The sequence below is a fragment of the Ananas comosus genome, unplaced genomic scaffold (assembly GCF_001540865.1).
Source record: "Ananas comosus cultivar F153 unplaced genomic scaffold, ASM154086v1, whole genome shotgun sequence".
Classification (NCBI taxonomy): domain Eukaryota; kingdom Viridiplantae; phylum Streptophyta; class Magnoliopsida; order Poales; family Bromeliaceae; genus Ananas; species Ananas comosus.
Window position 1 is genome coordinate 9,266 of NW_017893357.1, and position 14,971 is coordinate 24,236.

General features: G+C 37.0%; 1 protein-coding gene across 12 annotated transcripts; it reads left to right on the forward strand.

Moving 5' to 3' along the window:
- The first annotated feature begins 780 nt into the window (after positions 1–780).
- Positions 781–14,645, forward strand: LOC109705758 (GATA transcription factor 19-like). 12 transcript variants are annotated; one of them, XM_020226543.1, is made up of 6 exons: positions 781–1,145; positions 2,350–2,500; positions 3,624–3,710; positions 4,720–4,835; positions 11,284–11,342; positions 12,465–12,693. In XM_020226543.1, exons 2-6 carry the CDS (start codon positions 2,354–2,356, stop codon positions 12,512–12,514), a joined length of 459 nt encoding a protein of 152 aa, XP_020082132.1. In that variant the 5' UTR covers positions 781–1,145; positions 2,350–2,353; the 3' UTR covers positions 12,515–12,693. The 12 variants fall into 12 exon arrangements, 10 of the variants coding, with proteins under 10 accessions (XP_020082132.1, XP_020082127.1, XP_020082137.1 ...); XM_020226538.1 differs by having other exon boundaries at positions 782–1,145; positions 2,279–2,500; XM_020226542.1 differs by lacking the exon at positions 781–1,145 and adding an exon at positions 2,045–2,223.
- Positions 14,646–14,971: the final 326 nt, after the last annotated feature.

The following is a 14,971-nucleotide window of genomic DNA, read 5'->3' on the forward strand; positions in this document are numbered from 1 at the left end:
TAATATACTAAATTATGCATAATTTGGTGTAAAAATTATGCAAAATGTCTATTAACAATGCATATGTTGCACTACTTATACAAATATTGCACTATTTTGAAGAGTTTGTTGCACTATTTGAGAGGATATTGCACTCTTTCATCTTATTAATTATTCTTTTTTTTTTATTTTCTTTTGAATGAGATTTTTCGTTTACGAGAAAGGTACATGTAATTATGACTTAGCAGTTGTCATTTCAAGAAGTTTTACACTTAGTGACTTAACAGTTGTATTTTCTAGGCATTTAAAGCATATAATTTTTATGCATTTTGACAGAAGGGTAGTTTGGTCATCCTTCTGAAAATTCGGTCCGAATCTGCAAAAACTAAAAAGGTGGGCCACTTTTGCAAAAGCGCAAAATTAGTGGATTTTTTATGCAAATTGGCCATGTTTTTATAATGGTTGGAAATTAATAATCAAATCATGATAAAAAATTGTATAGATTTTACATATCTTTTTCACTCCGTAATTAATATCACAATTATCAATATCTGATCACTATAATAAAATATGTTTTAGACGACGCATTTTAGACGACGCTTTATTCTGACGTCTTCACTATTTGGCATGTGCTGACGCAATGATTAAGCATCGTCAATCACTATAAGAAAATTAAGTTATAAAGATACATTTTTGAGAAACTTTTGTATATGTCCAAATTTTTTTTTTTTTAAAAACCTACTAAAGCCCAGATATAAAGCCCGGCCCATCCAAAAATATATCACCATGCTTGACCCATCCCCCCTAAACTACTCAGCCCAATTACCAAAAAAAAAAAAAGAAAAAAAAAAACCTGATCTCTCCCTCCTCTCCCCTCTCTCAAACCCCTAAAACCGTAGACGTAGAACCCCTCGCTTTCCTACGCCGCCGCCGCCGCCGCCGCCGCCGCCGCAGCCGACGAGTGGCGGCAAGAGTTCGGCTATGAGGATCGCACGGGGACCGTAAATAGCTATGATCGCCATGTATCCTTCCGCCACAAGTCGCCGGAGGAGTGGGCGCCAAACGTCGAGGCGGCGGCAGTGGTGGGGCAAGAGGAGTCCGGTGACCGCCTCCTGGCTGTGCTCGCGGTGGCGCTGAAGGCGCAGAAGGAGGAGATAAAGAAGAAGGTGAGATCGATCAGTGCTAGGGTTTCTTGTTCATGAGGATTTAGGGTTAATCTCTTGTGAGAATCTCTTTGTGCGCGGATCGCTTTGCTTGGTATCGTATAAATTAAGGCTTATAGATGATCTTTGATTAAGCTTTTAGAATTGCTCTAGTGCTTGTTTAATTTAGACAGTCCTCTTAAGCTCTTAGCCATTGTTATAATGGCATCACGTTGAGAACCTTGATTGGGGATTTGTTGAAATTAACAGCCCTGTTAAAAAAAGCGTTTCAAACGGTCAAAAATTTAATAGAATCACTCTTAAATTTAATAGCTGGTTGTGATGTCTTCTAGAATGTGTGTTAGCTCAATTCATAACAAAAAGGGAATCTGGCATTCCTCTAGTGATGCAAGTTCAGAGGAAAGGTAAGCTTATAAAGTACCAGTCAATAGCTGTTTTAATTGTTAGTTGTCTGACAATATTTAGAGATAATATATCTGAGAATTGACAATTTTATCAGTAGATGTCTTACAGCAGCCTCTTGTTATTAGGCATGTTTTGATCACTATATCTTTATGTATGATGCATAGTCATCATAATTTTATTTCTCTCATTCTTGTGCACTGTGGCTCAGTTTCTTGTGGACTGTTCAGGTTTTTCTAATGTATCGTGCATTGATTGACCCAAATATATCAAGTATGATTCGTTGTTTCTCGTTTATACTTCTACTTTATTACTTGACCTGAAAAATATTTTTGACATTAATCATTCTAAGAATTTAATTCTAGCTAGAGTGAATGGTAGTCATATCTTTTACTCTTTATTCCTTGATTTGTTTTTGTCACAACTGCACCCTAATTATAGTAAACAGAGGAAATGTCAAAAATATTTTTCAGGTCAAGTAATAAAGTAGAAGTATANCAAAAGTAGTTCCAATGTTCTTGGACAACACCAAGGTGTGGCACCAAATACTGTCAACAAGTATGAAACTAGAAAAAAGTGGGGTGGCTCACGTGGAAGGAGTCAGCAGGTCTAATCTCAAAGAAAATAGCATGTACTTAAATGTACTCCTAATAAATCACTCTGCAAGTCCTCTGGCATGGTAAAATTTATTATTATTATTTCCTTAATAACCTTTTATTCTTTCTTCTTGTCAGATTTAGTATCTAGGATGCGTTTCGTTTGCTCCTAAATATCAAAATCGATGAAAGATGGACAAATTTGCTAGGTGAATGTTTGTAACATCAAGTGCTAGTCTTGATCATGATAACCATCCAGTTTTATGGATTGCAAGGATAGAACCAATCACAGCTCTGTTTTGCTGCCACACTCCTTTGCCAACCAAAGCAGCTGAAAGAGTGCAAAATGTGGCAGATAAAGTATGTCTTCTTCAGCTTTTTCTTTTTTCCCCCCTTTAATTTCGTGCCGGTTGAAAGTGTGACTTTCTCTCTTGTCCTGGAATATATGCAGCTTATCCTTCCAGCTGTTGTCAATTGTTACTTATTTTTTATTTGGAACTTTTGATTATCCAGCTCTTCCAATTTTCATCATAGACAGGATCATGATAAACAAGATGTACTCCCATCGGATTTCTTCTATAATCCGCATCTTTCAAATGTCAAACAACCTCTTTACATTTTAAGCCCTATCATCCAACTAGAGTTGTTGTTTCAATTGCTTTCTTGAGTAGTCAGTGCTGGGTGATCTTGGTCGATTTTAATAGATGATTATTTTCAGGCTAGGTCTCTCTTTCCACCTACCTTTCCATGTTAGGAATTTTATTTGTTTCCTATCGAATTGGCACACAAAAAATCAGCTAAATAATTTAACTTGCTATCAGCATTAAGCTGTTCCTGATCTCATCTATTTAAGGAAAAGAAGTTTGTATTAGCACTTGAGCTACATCCGTATAATCCGAATAATTAATTAGAGTAACTTGCTCATAGTATAAAACCTGTAACTTGCCTGTTAGTTCGTTCAACATAGACATGTAGTATTGGTAATAACATGCAGCACAGTTACTCTTTTAGGCACTTGATTTGGCATATAGGCCTAGGTTTTTAAACCCATGTTGATAACTAAGTCAAGTTGCGGGCCTTAGTTAAGCAACTCCTACACAGCCTACGAACTGACTGAATTAGGCTTGTCTTAAAGTTATGTGGTATAATTAAGAGGTTTGAGTGACCATAACATACTTAGTGTTATAGTTTATATTATTTGCGTATTTATGTGTACATGGTCATGTTATTCATTCAAAATACTCTTTTCTGTCTGGTTCATAAATTTTAATGTTAACTTTCACCTACTGAAGCGCGACAGAGTTCTACAGATGACCTTTCTTTTTTGATGCAATTTACTTTGATTTTTGTTCATATATATATATATATANTATGAACAAAAATCAAAGTAAATTGCATCAAAAAAGAAAGGCCATTATGCTTTGTTTTTAGTTTATTCCCTTGTAACATTATCTGGTTTTCTGATTGGATGATTGTGCTACAGGTGCAAGCGGTGCTATTACTACTGGGAGGGTGTGAAGTGCCCTCTAGTGCAGTTACTTTGGCGGTCCCCTCTCTCAATGTAGACGAGGTGTGCTCCCTCTTATTGGAACATAATATCTAGGGCTATTTTTGCATATATATACACCTTTTTAGAATATTTGCCGTTATGCGAACACTCCTGTGAAGTTGGTACTTGGCTGCATTCCTTTAAGCATGCGTTTGGTTCGCGCTATCTTTTTAAGATTCCTAGTAATCCAATAGGAATAAAAAAATATGACGGTGTTTGACTAATGCATTAAGTAATCTAGTTGGTAATATTGGATTTACTTGGGAATGAGATGCATCCCAAAGTACTAATCTCATTCCTTTGAGAGAGGGTGGGTATCTTTATATTAATGGATTGGGATAATTATAATATGTCTAATCTCTTTCTTTTTTCTCACCCGCCGGCTAGTTGGTATTATTTTTCTTTACACTCTAACCTCATATCTCTCTCTAAACTTACCTTTTTCTCTCTAAACTTCAACTCTTTTTCTCTCTCTAAACTATGCTATTTCTCCCTCTCTTTTTCTAAAATCTCAACCTTCTTATTCTCTCTAACCTCGACTCTATTTCTCTTTCTATTTCTTTAATTATACTCTCTCTTTCTAACCTATATTCTCTCTCTCTTTTTTCTAAAAGGATGTTGAAATTTTTTATAGTATTATTTAAAATTAATTAAAAAAATAAATTAACTAATTGTATATTTTTCATAATCTTAAATAGCATGATTAAATAATATGACCATACGAACCAAACACCGAAATATTACATTCTTAGTAATAGGATTAATAGGAATAAGATTCTCGGATATCTTTTTACTGATAGTAATCTTTCATAGTGCCAACAAAACGCGCCCTAAAAGCTATCTTTATTTCGATTCAGGCCCCCCGCTGGGTACACATGCAAAAATGATTTAGTGCAAAGTAAATAAGCACAGTTTTTAGGGGCACGCATGCAAAAGCCCCGACGTAGTAACTAAGGCTGGTAGTAGAATTTTGCATATTATCAAGGGGTTATTGGTTATTTATTTTGAGTTCTTTAAAAATATTAAACAGAGTATGACAGCACCTACAAGTCGGATTGCTTCTCTAAATAGGTTTCGCGAGAAGAGAAAGGAAAGGTGTTTTGACAAGAAAATTAGATATGCTATCCGCAAAGATGTTGCTCTCAGGTACTGTTCCTTAGTATTTTATGTTAATGTAGAAATTTTTTTAGTTTGTAGTGGTGGGTTTTAATTCATGAATACTTTTCTGTATTAGCCTGGCTCACATTGAACATGCATCACATATCTGCACTCGTTGGGTACAGCAGGTGTTGTTGTGCATCAGAATTTAGAACCTCTGAACATATTATGTGAATGCCCGTATATACCTCTATATAAACAAAAGAAGAAGTAATTGTAGACAAAGACAGTTGCAGGAAAAACTGGGCCTATTTTTGCTGTGCTTCTATTGTCTGGAATGTAACTCAAATTCTGCACAATTGAATAATCAAATGAATATATATATAGACACACACGGCGTAATGAGATAGTGCGAGAAATGCTTCAAATTCAGTTAATCATAGTGGCAGCTCAAAGTGCAAAAAATTTACATGGGGTAAAGAAATTGTTAGTTCCAATCCAATCCATTTTAAGACAGTTATATGCTGATAAGAATTGTCATTAAAACTAAGTGTGTGATAATCATTAGGTCGCAACAACTTATGTAAAAGGAACTTCAGTAATTTCAGCACATTAATACTTGGTGGCACAGTTTCCTAGACAGCCTTATAGCCCTCTTGAGTGAGTTGTAAATGTCTTAATTTCTAGTTTTATATCTGCCCCCCCCCCCATTTCTTTTCTCTATGTTACGTGCTAAACTGACTATTTAAATTAGCTTTTTTTGACACTAATTGTGGTAGATTTACTCTCAGGCTCTATTTGGTTCGGAGTTAAGCAAAAGCTAGTTATTTCAGAGATAGGATTAAGTTTGAATTTAGTCATACAAATTGGTTGTATGGTATAGCTTTTTATATATTAATAAGCTGTAGATATAAATTTTATTAAAATTTTAAAAATTTTCTTTTATTATCTACCCGCTGTATCGTGCAGTCCTTATACTATTATAGAATTATTGTCACATCAACGAACTATTAAATATGTACATATTTATATTGTATTTCTTTTCAAGACAATATAATAATTAAATAAAAAATATTAATAAAATGAAAAAAGATTACTGGAACATGAAAGGACAAAACCTCCTATACTAATCCCCTTTCATCTTTAATACTAAAAAAAGCTCTGTTTTTTCGCATTTAGTACTCTAAGAAATTTTTTTTATAAATAGCTCTATAAAATTTATATTTGCAAGATTGTTCCTATCTCCGCCACGCAAGCGCCACACGAAAGCCGCATAAGCGGCTAGATTAAGTTAAACATGATGAATCATTCACCGTATCCAAATACGGACGGTATTGCGTAATATCTAAGATTTAAAGATTTAGAAAAGATACGTTGAATTATTCATTGTATCCAAATATGATAGGGTTAAGGTGGGGTTAGAGTAATTTTGTATTTAGTTGAAAATTGGATTTAGTACAAGAATAAGCAAAATAGTGTTTGGTCGGAGTAGCTGGAATAAGAAGGATAGTGGTTGTTAAAGAGATAAAAAGACCAAAATACCCCTCACATTAATCCATGTAAATAAAAGCTTTTATTTTTTGCATTTAAATTTATATGATTGCAATTTTTTTTTTGAGTCAAATTAAATTAATTTGAGCGTAATTTGTTACCAAAAAATATTTTTCACTACTCTTTTGTGACTTTGAAATTACCAAAATTTTACGAACGACTATTTTATATTTTTCTTAAGCTCAAATTTCACCAACAATTGCATTCCACGGACTATTTTAAAATTTTACGAACAATTGCATTTTAACCTTCCAAAAACACTAATTTCTAATCTTTCAATTTCAGCCTTTAGCAGAGGTGAGTACCTGTACGCGATTTCAAGTCCGGTTTGCGCCGATAACACTTTTACTTCCGAAACTTCTAACCATCCCAATGTGTACAATACATTTTTTGCTCTTCACTTATCATTCTCATACGACACGTTGATCAATTTGATGAAAATTAGTATTACGATTTGGGTATTCGATATAATGCGCAAATATTTAAATATATCAAGCCAATCTCCACATCAACGAACAGTTACAAAGATAACAACACATTGAATCAAAAAAACTTACATATACAACTAAAACAGTTCGAAAGAGTACAACTATATAACAGAGTTGGATAATAATTACATCTACAAATATGATCTACCAACATTTGGCAAATAAACAAACGCAAACAAGAAAAGCTCATCACATTTTCTAACATTACTACATGTTCCAAAGTTACAAAGAAATAAACAAGTATTACAAACCATATGCATCTCATACATTATCATCTTAGTTTAGTCAAATTCCAATCAAACCACTACACTTAGTTCTACCAAATAGCAATACAATTCTCAAATTTATAGCAAACTATGTTCTACTGCTCCACAATTAGTTTGTAATATTAGCACGGAGATCCTCATCACGTCGGGAGTCATCATTTCCTCCCAAAAAATCGGGTTCTTCATCTTCATTTTCAGCGTCCTGTTCTAGCTCGTCAGAAAATATGTTATCATTTGCTTGGTGACGACGAATAAAGTTATGTAGTATACAACATGCCATAGCAATTAAGCATTGCACTTTATATAAAAACGGTGTTGCTACATTGAGAATTTTGAAACGCTTCTTCAAAATACCAAATGTCTTCTCGACCACATTTCTTAATTAAGCATGCTGGTGGTTATAAAAATCTCATGGATTTCGATGAACGCGGGTTCGTGTGTTAGCGTCAAATTGACTAATATGGTAACGCTCTCCTCTATAGGGTGCAAGAAATATATTTGTATTTGCGCATCCCGAGTCTACTAAGTAATACTTGCCTGCGAATAAGATAATTACCAGTTATTAAATAAATGTGAATTATCAGTAATAAAATCATATATATATTATAAGTGGGAAATAATTAGCATCGCTACCTTTGGGAACAACGAAACCACCATTTTCGCACGCTCATCGAAGTACTCTCATATCAGCAGTAGATCCTTTCCAACCTATGTATACAAATACAAAATTATGATTAAATGACAGCCATTATATTTTATGAGGTAAACCCTTTCCGACAGCGAAATGGTGCTTGTTTGCTCCTTCGGACCATTATTGGAATATGTGTTCCGACGATCGTACCAATAGCATTCTACAGTTGAAAAGAAAACATGAAAAATATCAGTAGTAATAAAACATTTTTATAAACCAATGTATTATATATATATAAGCGTGCACGGTTATCTTGAAAGGATGAAAATTTGGATAATCTTTATTCTTTGGGTGCACGGTAGCATTACTTGACGGCAACATTATGTATTCATCTTTTAGCCTTACAATACCACGTATAACGTTGTTAAAATGTCTACTGATAGTTTTTCCTGAATGTTGGAATGTTTCTACGAGAATCTGGTTTGCCACGCCATGGTCTACGCCAAATAGAAATATGGTTAACTGCTCGTCAGCAGTCATATTTCTTGTGCTACTTATCAACCCCCCTCTCGACTAACGCATCGCGGAGTGCAATAAATGTAGTTGCACTCATACGAAAGTGATGGTAGCATTGTTCATGATGACCAGACAAAATATCACACAACATTTGATGTCCGGTAAACGGCCGAGTTCGACATCTTTATCTGGGGACTATATTTGCAATTGTTTGATTTTCTTGCTCAAGTTGCATTAAATGCTCAAAAAATTCATCATCGTCATCTAATATTGTCATAACGGTGGCTATGGTTGCTGACGAAAATATTGTTTGATATACTGCGTTGTTCATTACTGTCTTTCAAAATCCAACTGTCATCAATAACAAATACATCAGAGCACATTGATAAATAGACCAAAAATTTAAAAATACACACGAACATATAGCTATAACAATAGTTAATATAAATGGCACAAATATAGACCATCATTCTGACAATGTCCTTAAAAATAATCATATATGTAATGACGACTATAGGTAGAACATTGAACAAGGTAGTACACGTTGACCACGATTACTACATAGGTCTTATATATCGCACATGAATGCTATATTATCTGAAAATTATCTGAAATAACAAACAACATCATAACTTTAATGTTCCAAACAGCAAGCAAACATGCAAAGCTAAGACAAGTGAAAACATAAACAAAAGCAACATACAACATAAACCACTAACCCAAGCAATATAACTCAGGAATTGACAAAGAACGACTACCATTACGCCAATGCCTTGGAAATAACTGCTTATACAACAAATTTTGATGCGAAAGTTGACGCTCAACCCACATGAAAGCTAGGTCGTCATTCATTGTCATGAAAAGTTGACGATTCTTATCTTCTTTCAACGCATCACCGGCAGCCGAGATTTGTTCATTACTTAACCCCGTCATCCCGTACACTCTTTGCATGCACGCCTTAATCGATGGGATATAGGGCGATTGCTCATCTCGGTGTGACCGAGTTGCCGCATAAATTCAAGCTTTTGCTTTCCCAGCTCGATCATCTCAACCATCGCAGAAGCCCGGGGATCACTTTTTTTCTTTCGTCCACCTGATGTATATGCATGCTGCGGTTGCTTATTGCTGGGCTCTGGAGATCGAGCTCTTTTACCACCAGAGCTATGGCCAGAACCACTAGTAGTATTTACGTCAGTTGTGCGCATCATGGGAGGGTTTGGGGAGCGTGAGGTATTAATGTCACAATCATTTGCATTTCTGGCGCACCCTGATGACCCTTGTTCAGATTGACAAGGTGAGATATTACATGCTGACATTCTAATGGCAGCAACCGTATCATCCTCATCAGGGGATGATCCGGATGAGCTTTTAATCGTACTAGGACTTTTAATCGTACCAGGAGTCTGCACGACAGTGGTAAATGCATATCTTCTAGAAGCAGTGGTATTTTCAGTAAGAAATTCAATGTCCTTATAGGCGGGAAAGGGTTTATCCCTACACCTGGCGTAAACCGGATTTTTCTGAACAAAGGATATTAACAATTTAATACAATCATAAAAACTATATGCCTAAACAAAGTAACGCAAATTATTTAAATTTTACCGCTATTACAGCATTCCAAATACTTGGGTCACCTGGTGTGGGAATGTGCAATTCATAATTCCATCCTCACCCGCTCTTATTGGCAAGACAATGGTACAGATTGTAAGTTTTTTTTAAAACTTTCAGTCGATTCTTCATTTGCTCCTTAGTTAGGTTAAGATTGTTCCGACTGTTGAAATCAGTTACCATCATCTTCCAAGCAATGGGAGTGAATGTCCCATTTACATAATTAATTACCAAACGTATGTTCATCTTTCATTAGACCCAACAAATGTGCATCCAAAGCATTGCTCCAATTTTGACTTCTTGCCCTTGTTTCATTTCGAATACCAACTCTACCATTATTATGTTGGATTTCATTAGGTGAGTTGTTTGGCAACCTACCTTGCTTCTGAAAAGACTTAGAAAATTTCTTTAATGGATGCATATGTAATTAAATAATTAACGAGTGCATAACGTGTAGCACACTGGACCTGTGCAAATTGCGAGGTTCGAGTGTTTGATATGGATTTCGAACTTTTCCACACTTGGTCGAAGGTCGCAAATGGTATTCCGGTCTAAAAGTTCGATTTCTGGAATTTGGCTAAGTCCTGAAGTTTTTACTCTTGGGGACCGGTCCCTAGCTAGGAGAGACCGGTTCCATCGGAACAGTGTCGCGGCCAGCTTGAGGCAACCGGTCCCTGGCTGGGAGAGACCGGTTCCCAAACGCGTGTTTTGCGAGAAGGGTCCGAGAGACCGGTCCCTGGCGGGGAGAGACCGGTTCCCGAACGTTGGTTTTGCGGGGTAGGCTGAGAGACCGGTCCAAGGTGTCGGGGAGACCGGTCCCTCAGCACGAACAGACCGGGCAGTGCACAGGTTGCATTTTTGAGGGACCTAGGTGGATTTTGTTACATTTGAAGGCTTATAGAGCCTTTCCTCTCCCTCTCACCCTCATTTCTTTCCCTCACACTCACTCTAGAGAGAGAAAGAGAAGGAGAAGAAGGAGAAGAAGAAGAAGAAGTTGGAGGAGAGCAAGATCTTAAGGCTTGGAGCATCTTCCTCTCCCTTTGCTCACCATTGGAAGCTTGGAGCTTGGGCTAGGAACTTGATAGAGGATCAATCGTCAACCCTAAAGCATTTTGAGCTTGGTTTGGAGTTACCTAGAAGGTTAGTTGCTTGTTTATTCCCTCTAGACCTATTTTTGGTGGATTTTCGGAGATGAAATTCTAGATTTGAATTTTAGGATTTATTTTGGGGCCTTTTATTTGGTGGCTTTTGGGGCTAATCTAATGAGATTAGAACTTTGGATTAGGTTGCTTTCGATGGGATTTGGCATCCATTTGAGTTTTATTTGATGTTTTCTTCACCGGGGTGAGTTTTTCTCCACTTTAACTTGAGGTAGTTAATGATTGAGTTTAGGGTTAATCGTAAGGTTCGTTTAACCATTGTTCTTACATCTTTAGGGTGCTAGGAGGCCAGTGGACACCTTCGTTGAAGCTTACGAAGGGTTTCGATATCTACGGTGGGTTTGACTTCATGAAATTTGGGGCAAAATGACCCTTATGCATTACATACTCGTCGTAAAGTCTTTTTGAATGTAAATCCATGCTAGATAGGATTTATGAAAATTTTAGAACCCTTGAAATGTATGTGCCATGTGTAAGATAAATATCACTTTATATAGTAGAGTTATATGTGTAGACTGCATGCATGTGAAAGGTGTGCATTTTTGCAAGTTGAGAATGTCTCTTATGCTAGAAATGATTAGAATTATGTATTCATGAACATAATTATTATGTTTGGACTCGTTGAACAAAAGTGTCATAAAGGGGCACTTGAAAGTAGTAAACTATGAAATGCAACATAGAGATATAGTGATAGGCTATTGGACATATACTATATTCCATGTTATAGACATGATGACATAGTGATAGGCCTTTGTGACATTCGATACATTCGATGTTTTTAGACATGAGGACTTGAGACTTGAGACAGACTTATACGCATGCTTGCCATTGTGCTCATTCGCACATGCTTGTGAGGGTCGCTCCCTACAAGCCGGCACTTCGGAGTTAGCCATCGCGATACCTATTCGCCGTGCGGGATTGGGCGCCGAAGTGAATTGCCGTGGGAAAGGCTCATTCCTAGAGTGGGGATGTTGACTACCACGGGGCCATTAGGCACGGCACCGGCCAGACAGCCTATGGATGGGTCTTACAGGCCAGACAGCCTTCGAGTGGGTCTTCATGCCAGACAGCCTTTGGGTGGGTCTTATAAGAATAAACTTTTAACAGTTAAAGTGATAAGTGGATATTGACTAGAATAGTAAATAATGACATCTTTACTATTTGCATTGAGGACATCGTGTTCGTTGCATACCCATGCTTATACATGTTAGTCACACTCATGTACATATTTGGTTGTAGTTGTTTTATTACTTATGCAGTTCATGCTAAGTAGAGATATCATGGTAGAATAGTGCTCTTGGCACATACTTGTTCATTATTTTGCTTTTGTTTATACTTGTACTGACCCTCTTTTGTAGCTTTTGAGCCTAGTGGCGCATTTCACTGAAGTCAGTAATTACCCACTGGAAACTATTATTTAATAGTTTTCACGCCCTCTGTTTTATGGTTTCTTTCAGAGCCTTCGGCACCGGCGGAGGCACGGGATCGCGGCAAGGGTGTCGCCTAACTAGATAGAGAGGAGCTTGTTTCACTCCTAGGTGGTTGTCCTTCCTCCCTTTCTTTTGTTGTGGTGAGAGAGAGATTTTGAGTACCATGTACAGAGAGACCACCTATGTACTCTTTATGTTTAGCTTTTGTATTTGGAATTTTCATTGTACTACTTTATGGTTTTATTAGTGGATTTCAGTTTTATACTTATCCCTCTGTTGTAGAACTTAGTTATTTACCTTGCTCTGATATCGTTAGATCCCTTTGTTCTACTGCTTTATTTATCGTTTTGTTTTAGACGCCTTGTATGTTTTAGACATATGGCGGGTCTGGACACGCGCCGGGTGGGCTTCCGCTGGGTCCCGGGGCGTGACATAACGGGTGCATGAATTTGAGTTAAATACACAATAGCATTTACATGCAATTTCAATGGCTAGGTAAAGTAAAGGCCCTACGAGGTAATGTATTAGCATTGCCTACACAATAAAGTAATGCAAAAGTTATTTTTCACTACCAAGTATAGTACATAAAGGCTACAAGGGTATAGTAAAAGCATGCATAAAATAGATGTTTCATTAAATATCTATCTCCTATGTACAAATGCATGTTCTACCAAGTATGGTTTAGATGGTTCGTTCCCACAAATGGCTTACGTGGTTTCCAACTAACATGGGGTTGCATTGATTTTTCAATTGATGCCATCCATCTAATCTTAATTGGAAACCGTCATCATCGCTGAACTACGACTTTTCAACCATTATTTCTCTCCCTCAGTTTTTCTACAATTCTTGATCACGACATCCGAGAGGAACAATAACACGGCGATTTCATATAGACAATTTTACACTAGCCACCCGGCAAATCAGGCATATATTCAACATGCAATAGAAAATCAACATAACATAGCAGGCTCTCAACTATAAGCATAACATAAGAGGAAATCAATCATAAGTATCATACCAATATTCAACATGCATCAGAATATTCTCAAGTATGATTAGATCTACCAATATGCATCATCTTTATTATCCCAACCAGTGTGCAAAGATATTCTTTTGTTTCAGCGGCATTGGATAAATAGAGAAGCTATGTGAAATGTAACCATGGAGATCAAACCTGTCTATAGCAAATATACCAAGCTCAGAGGTGGCCACAGCCAAGCACAGAGATACTCGCGTCTTGACAAAGAGATCGGTACCACGCAACGGAGGAAAATCCATAAACCGAGAAGAACAACCGAGACAAAGGAAAACCCCAAAATAGGGTTCAGCCGAAGCAAGCTGCGAGGACAAACAGTGCGGGTGTACGAAATACCCACAGTTGGCAAGATCTGAACCGAAGACCAAGAAGGGTGGCAGCACGAAGCCTCTCCGACGGCGACGGAAATGGAGGAATACCCCTATACCAAGACCAAGAAGAAATTCCCAAATCGAAGAAGAAACCACCAAATCGCAAGTAAAGGCCGGCACAGATAAAGCATGAGAAGCTAGACCCGGAAGTGTGGGTTCAGCGAAAGCGAGGAGGAAGAAGTAACAATTGCTTTGGCCGGAAGTGAAGCCTTTACGACCAACGTCGACGAGAAGGGGAGGTGAGGTTTTTGGTGGAGGTGAAGCCTTTTCAAAATCCAACAGCGTCGAGTTCAAGCACTAATGATCAATCGCTTTGGCCGAAGGGGAAGGCCTTACTCCCAACGGCGAGGATGATGGGAGCTATGAGGAAATCGGGGGAAGAAGAAGGCGCCGCACTGTAGCTATGCAGGATTTTCGGGAGCTAGGGGTATGCACTATAGTAGCTCGCGTTGGGTGAGGAGCGGGGCTAAAGCTAATCCTGGGAGGGGTTAGTTTGGGATTAAATCCGGGGTTAAGGGGTTATCCTACCCCCTTAACCCCGAACCAAACACAGTGTTAGGCTTCAAATGCATCTGCTTCTCATCTATGATATATTCATTCATGGGCTTATTGTTTATTAGGTAAATTTAGTCATCTTAACCTTGTTATATGTTCAAAACTTATTCATTGATCAATAATTAATTCAAATGTTATTTAATGTGCAGGTTCAAGTATGTAGTCGTGGACTGGATCAAAATGCATTTATGCATTTTTTAATTTTGTTATCATATAGTTTTTTTATTTTTTGTATTTTTTTCAGTTAGAGAGTTTGATTTGTTATAATCACTATAATATGTGAGTAGATATTATTGTTGTGACGTATGGATATTGAATTATAGTTCTATCATTTTAATAGTAATTTTAGAAACTATGTTGATTGCGTTTTTTTTAGTCTCATCTATTTAATGTAAATATGATTAGCTTAATTAAAGATTAACAGATGTTTATAAAAAATATTATACTTTTAATGACAATGGGGACACTCAGTGTCACTATGTAAATTTCAAATTTGGGCGACTTATGTGTGCCACTAAAACCAACAAAAAGTGTCACTAAATTGCAACACTTTTTCGGGATATACCGACACT

Bases quoted from the DNA above. Each gene is read 5' to 3' on its own strand.
- LOC109705758 (XM_020226543.1), top strand. From the start codon at position 2,354: ATGTTTGTAACATCAAGTGCTAGTCTTGATCATGATAACCATCCAGTT. The intron at 3,711-4,719 runs GTGTGCTCCCTC...AATATTAAACAG, and splicing joins CCTCTCTCAATGTAGACGAG to AGTATGACAGCACCTACAAG. The intron at 11,343-12,464 runs GTGGGTTTGACT...GGTTTCTTTCAG, and splicing joins GAAGGGTTTCGATATCTACG to AGCCTTCGGCACCGGCGGAG.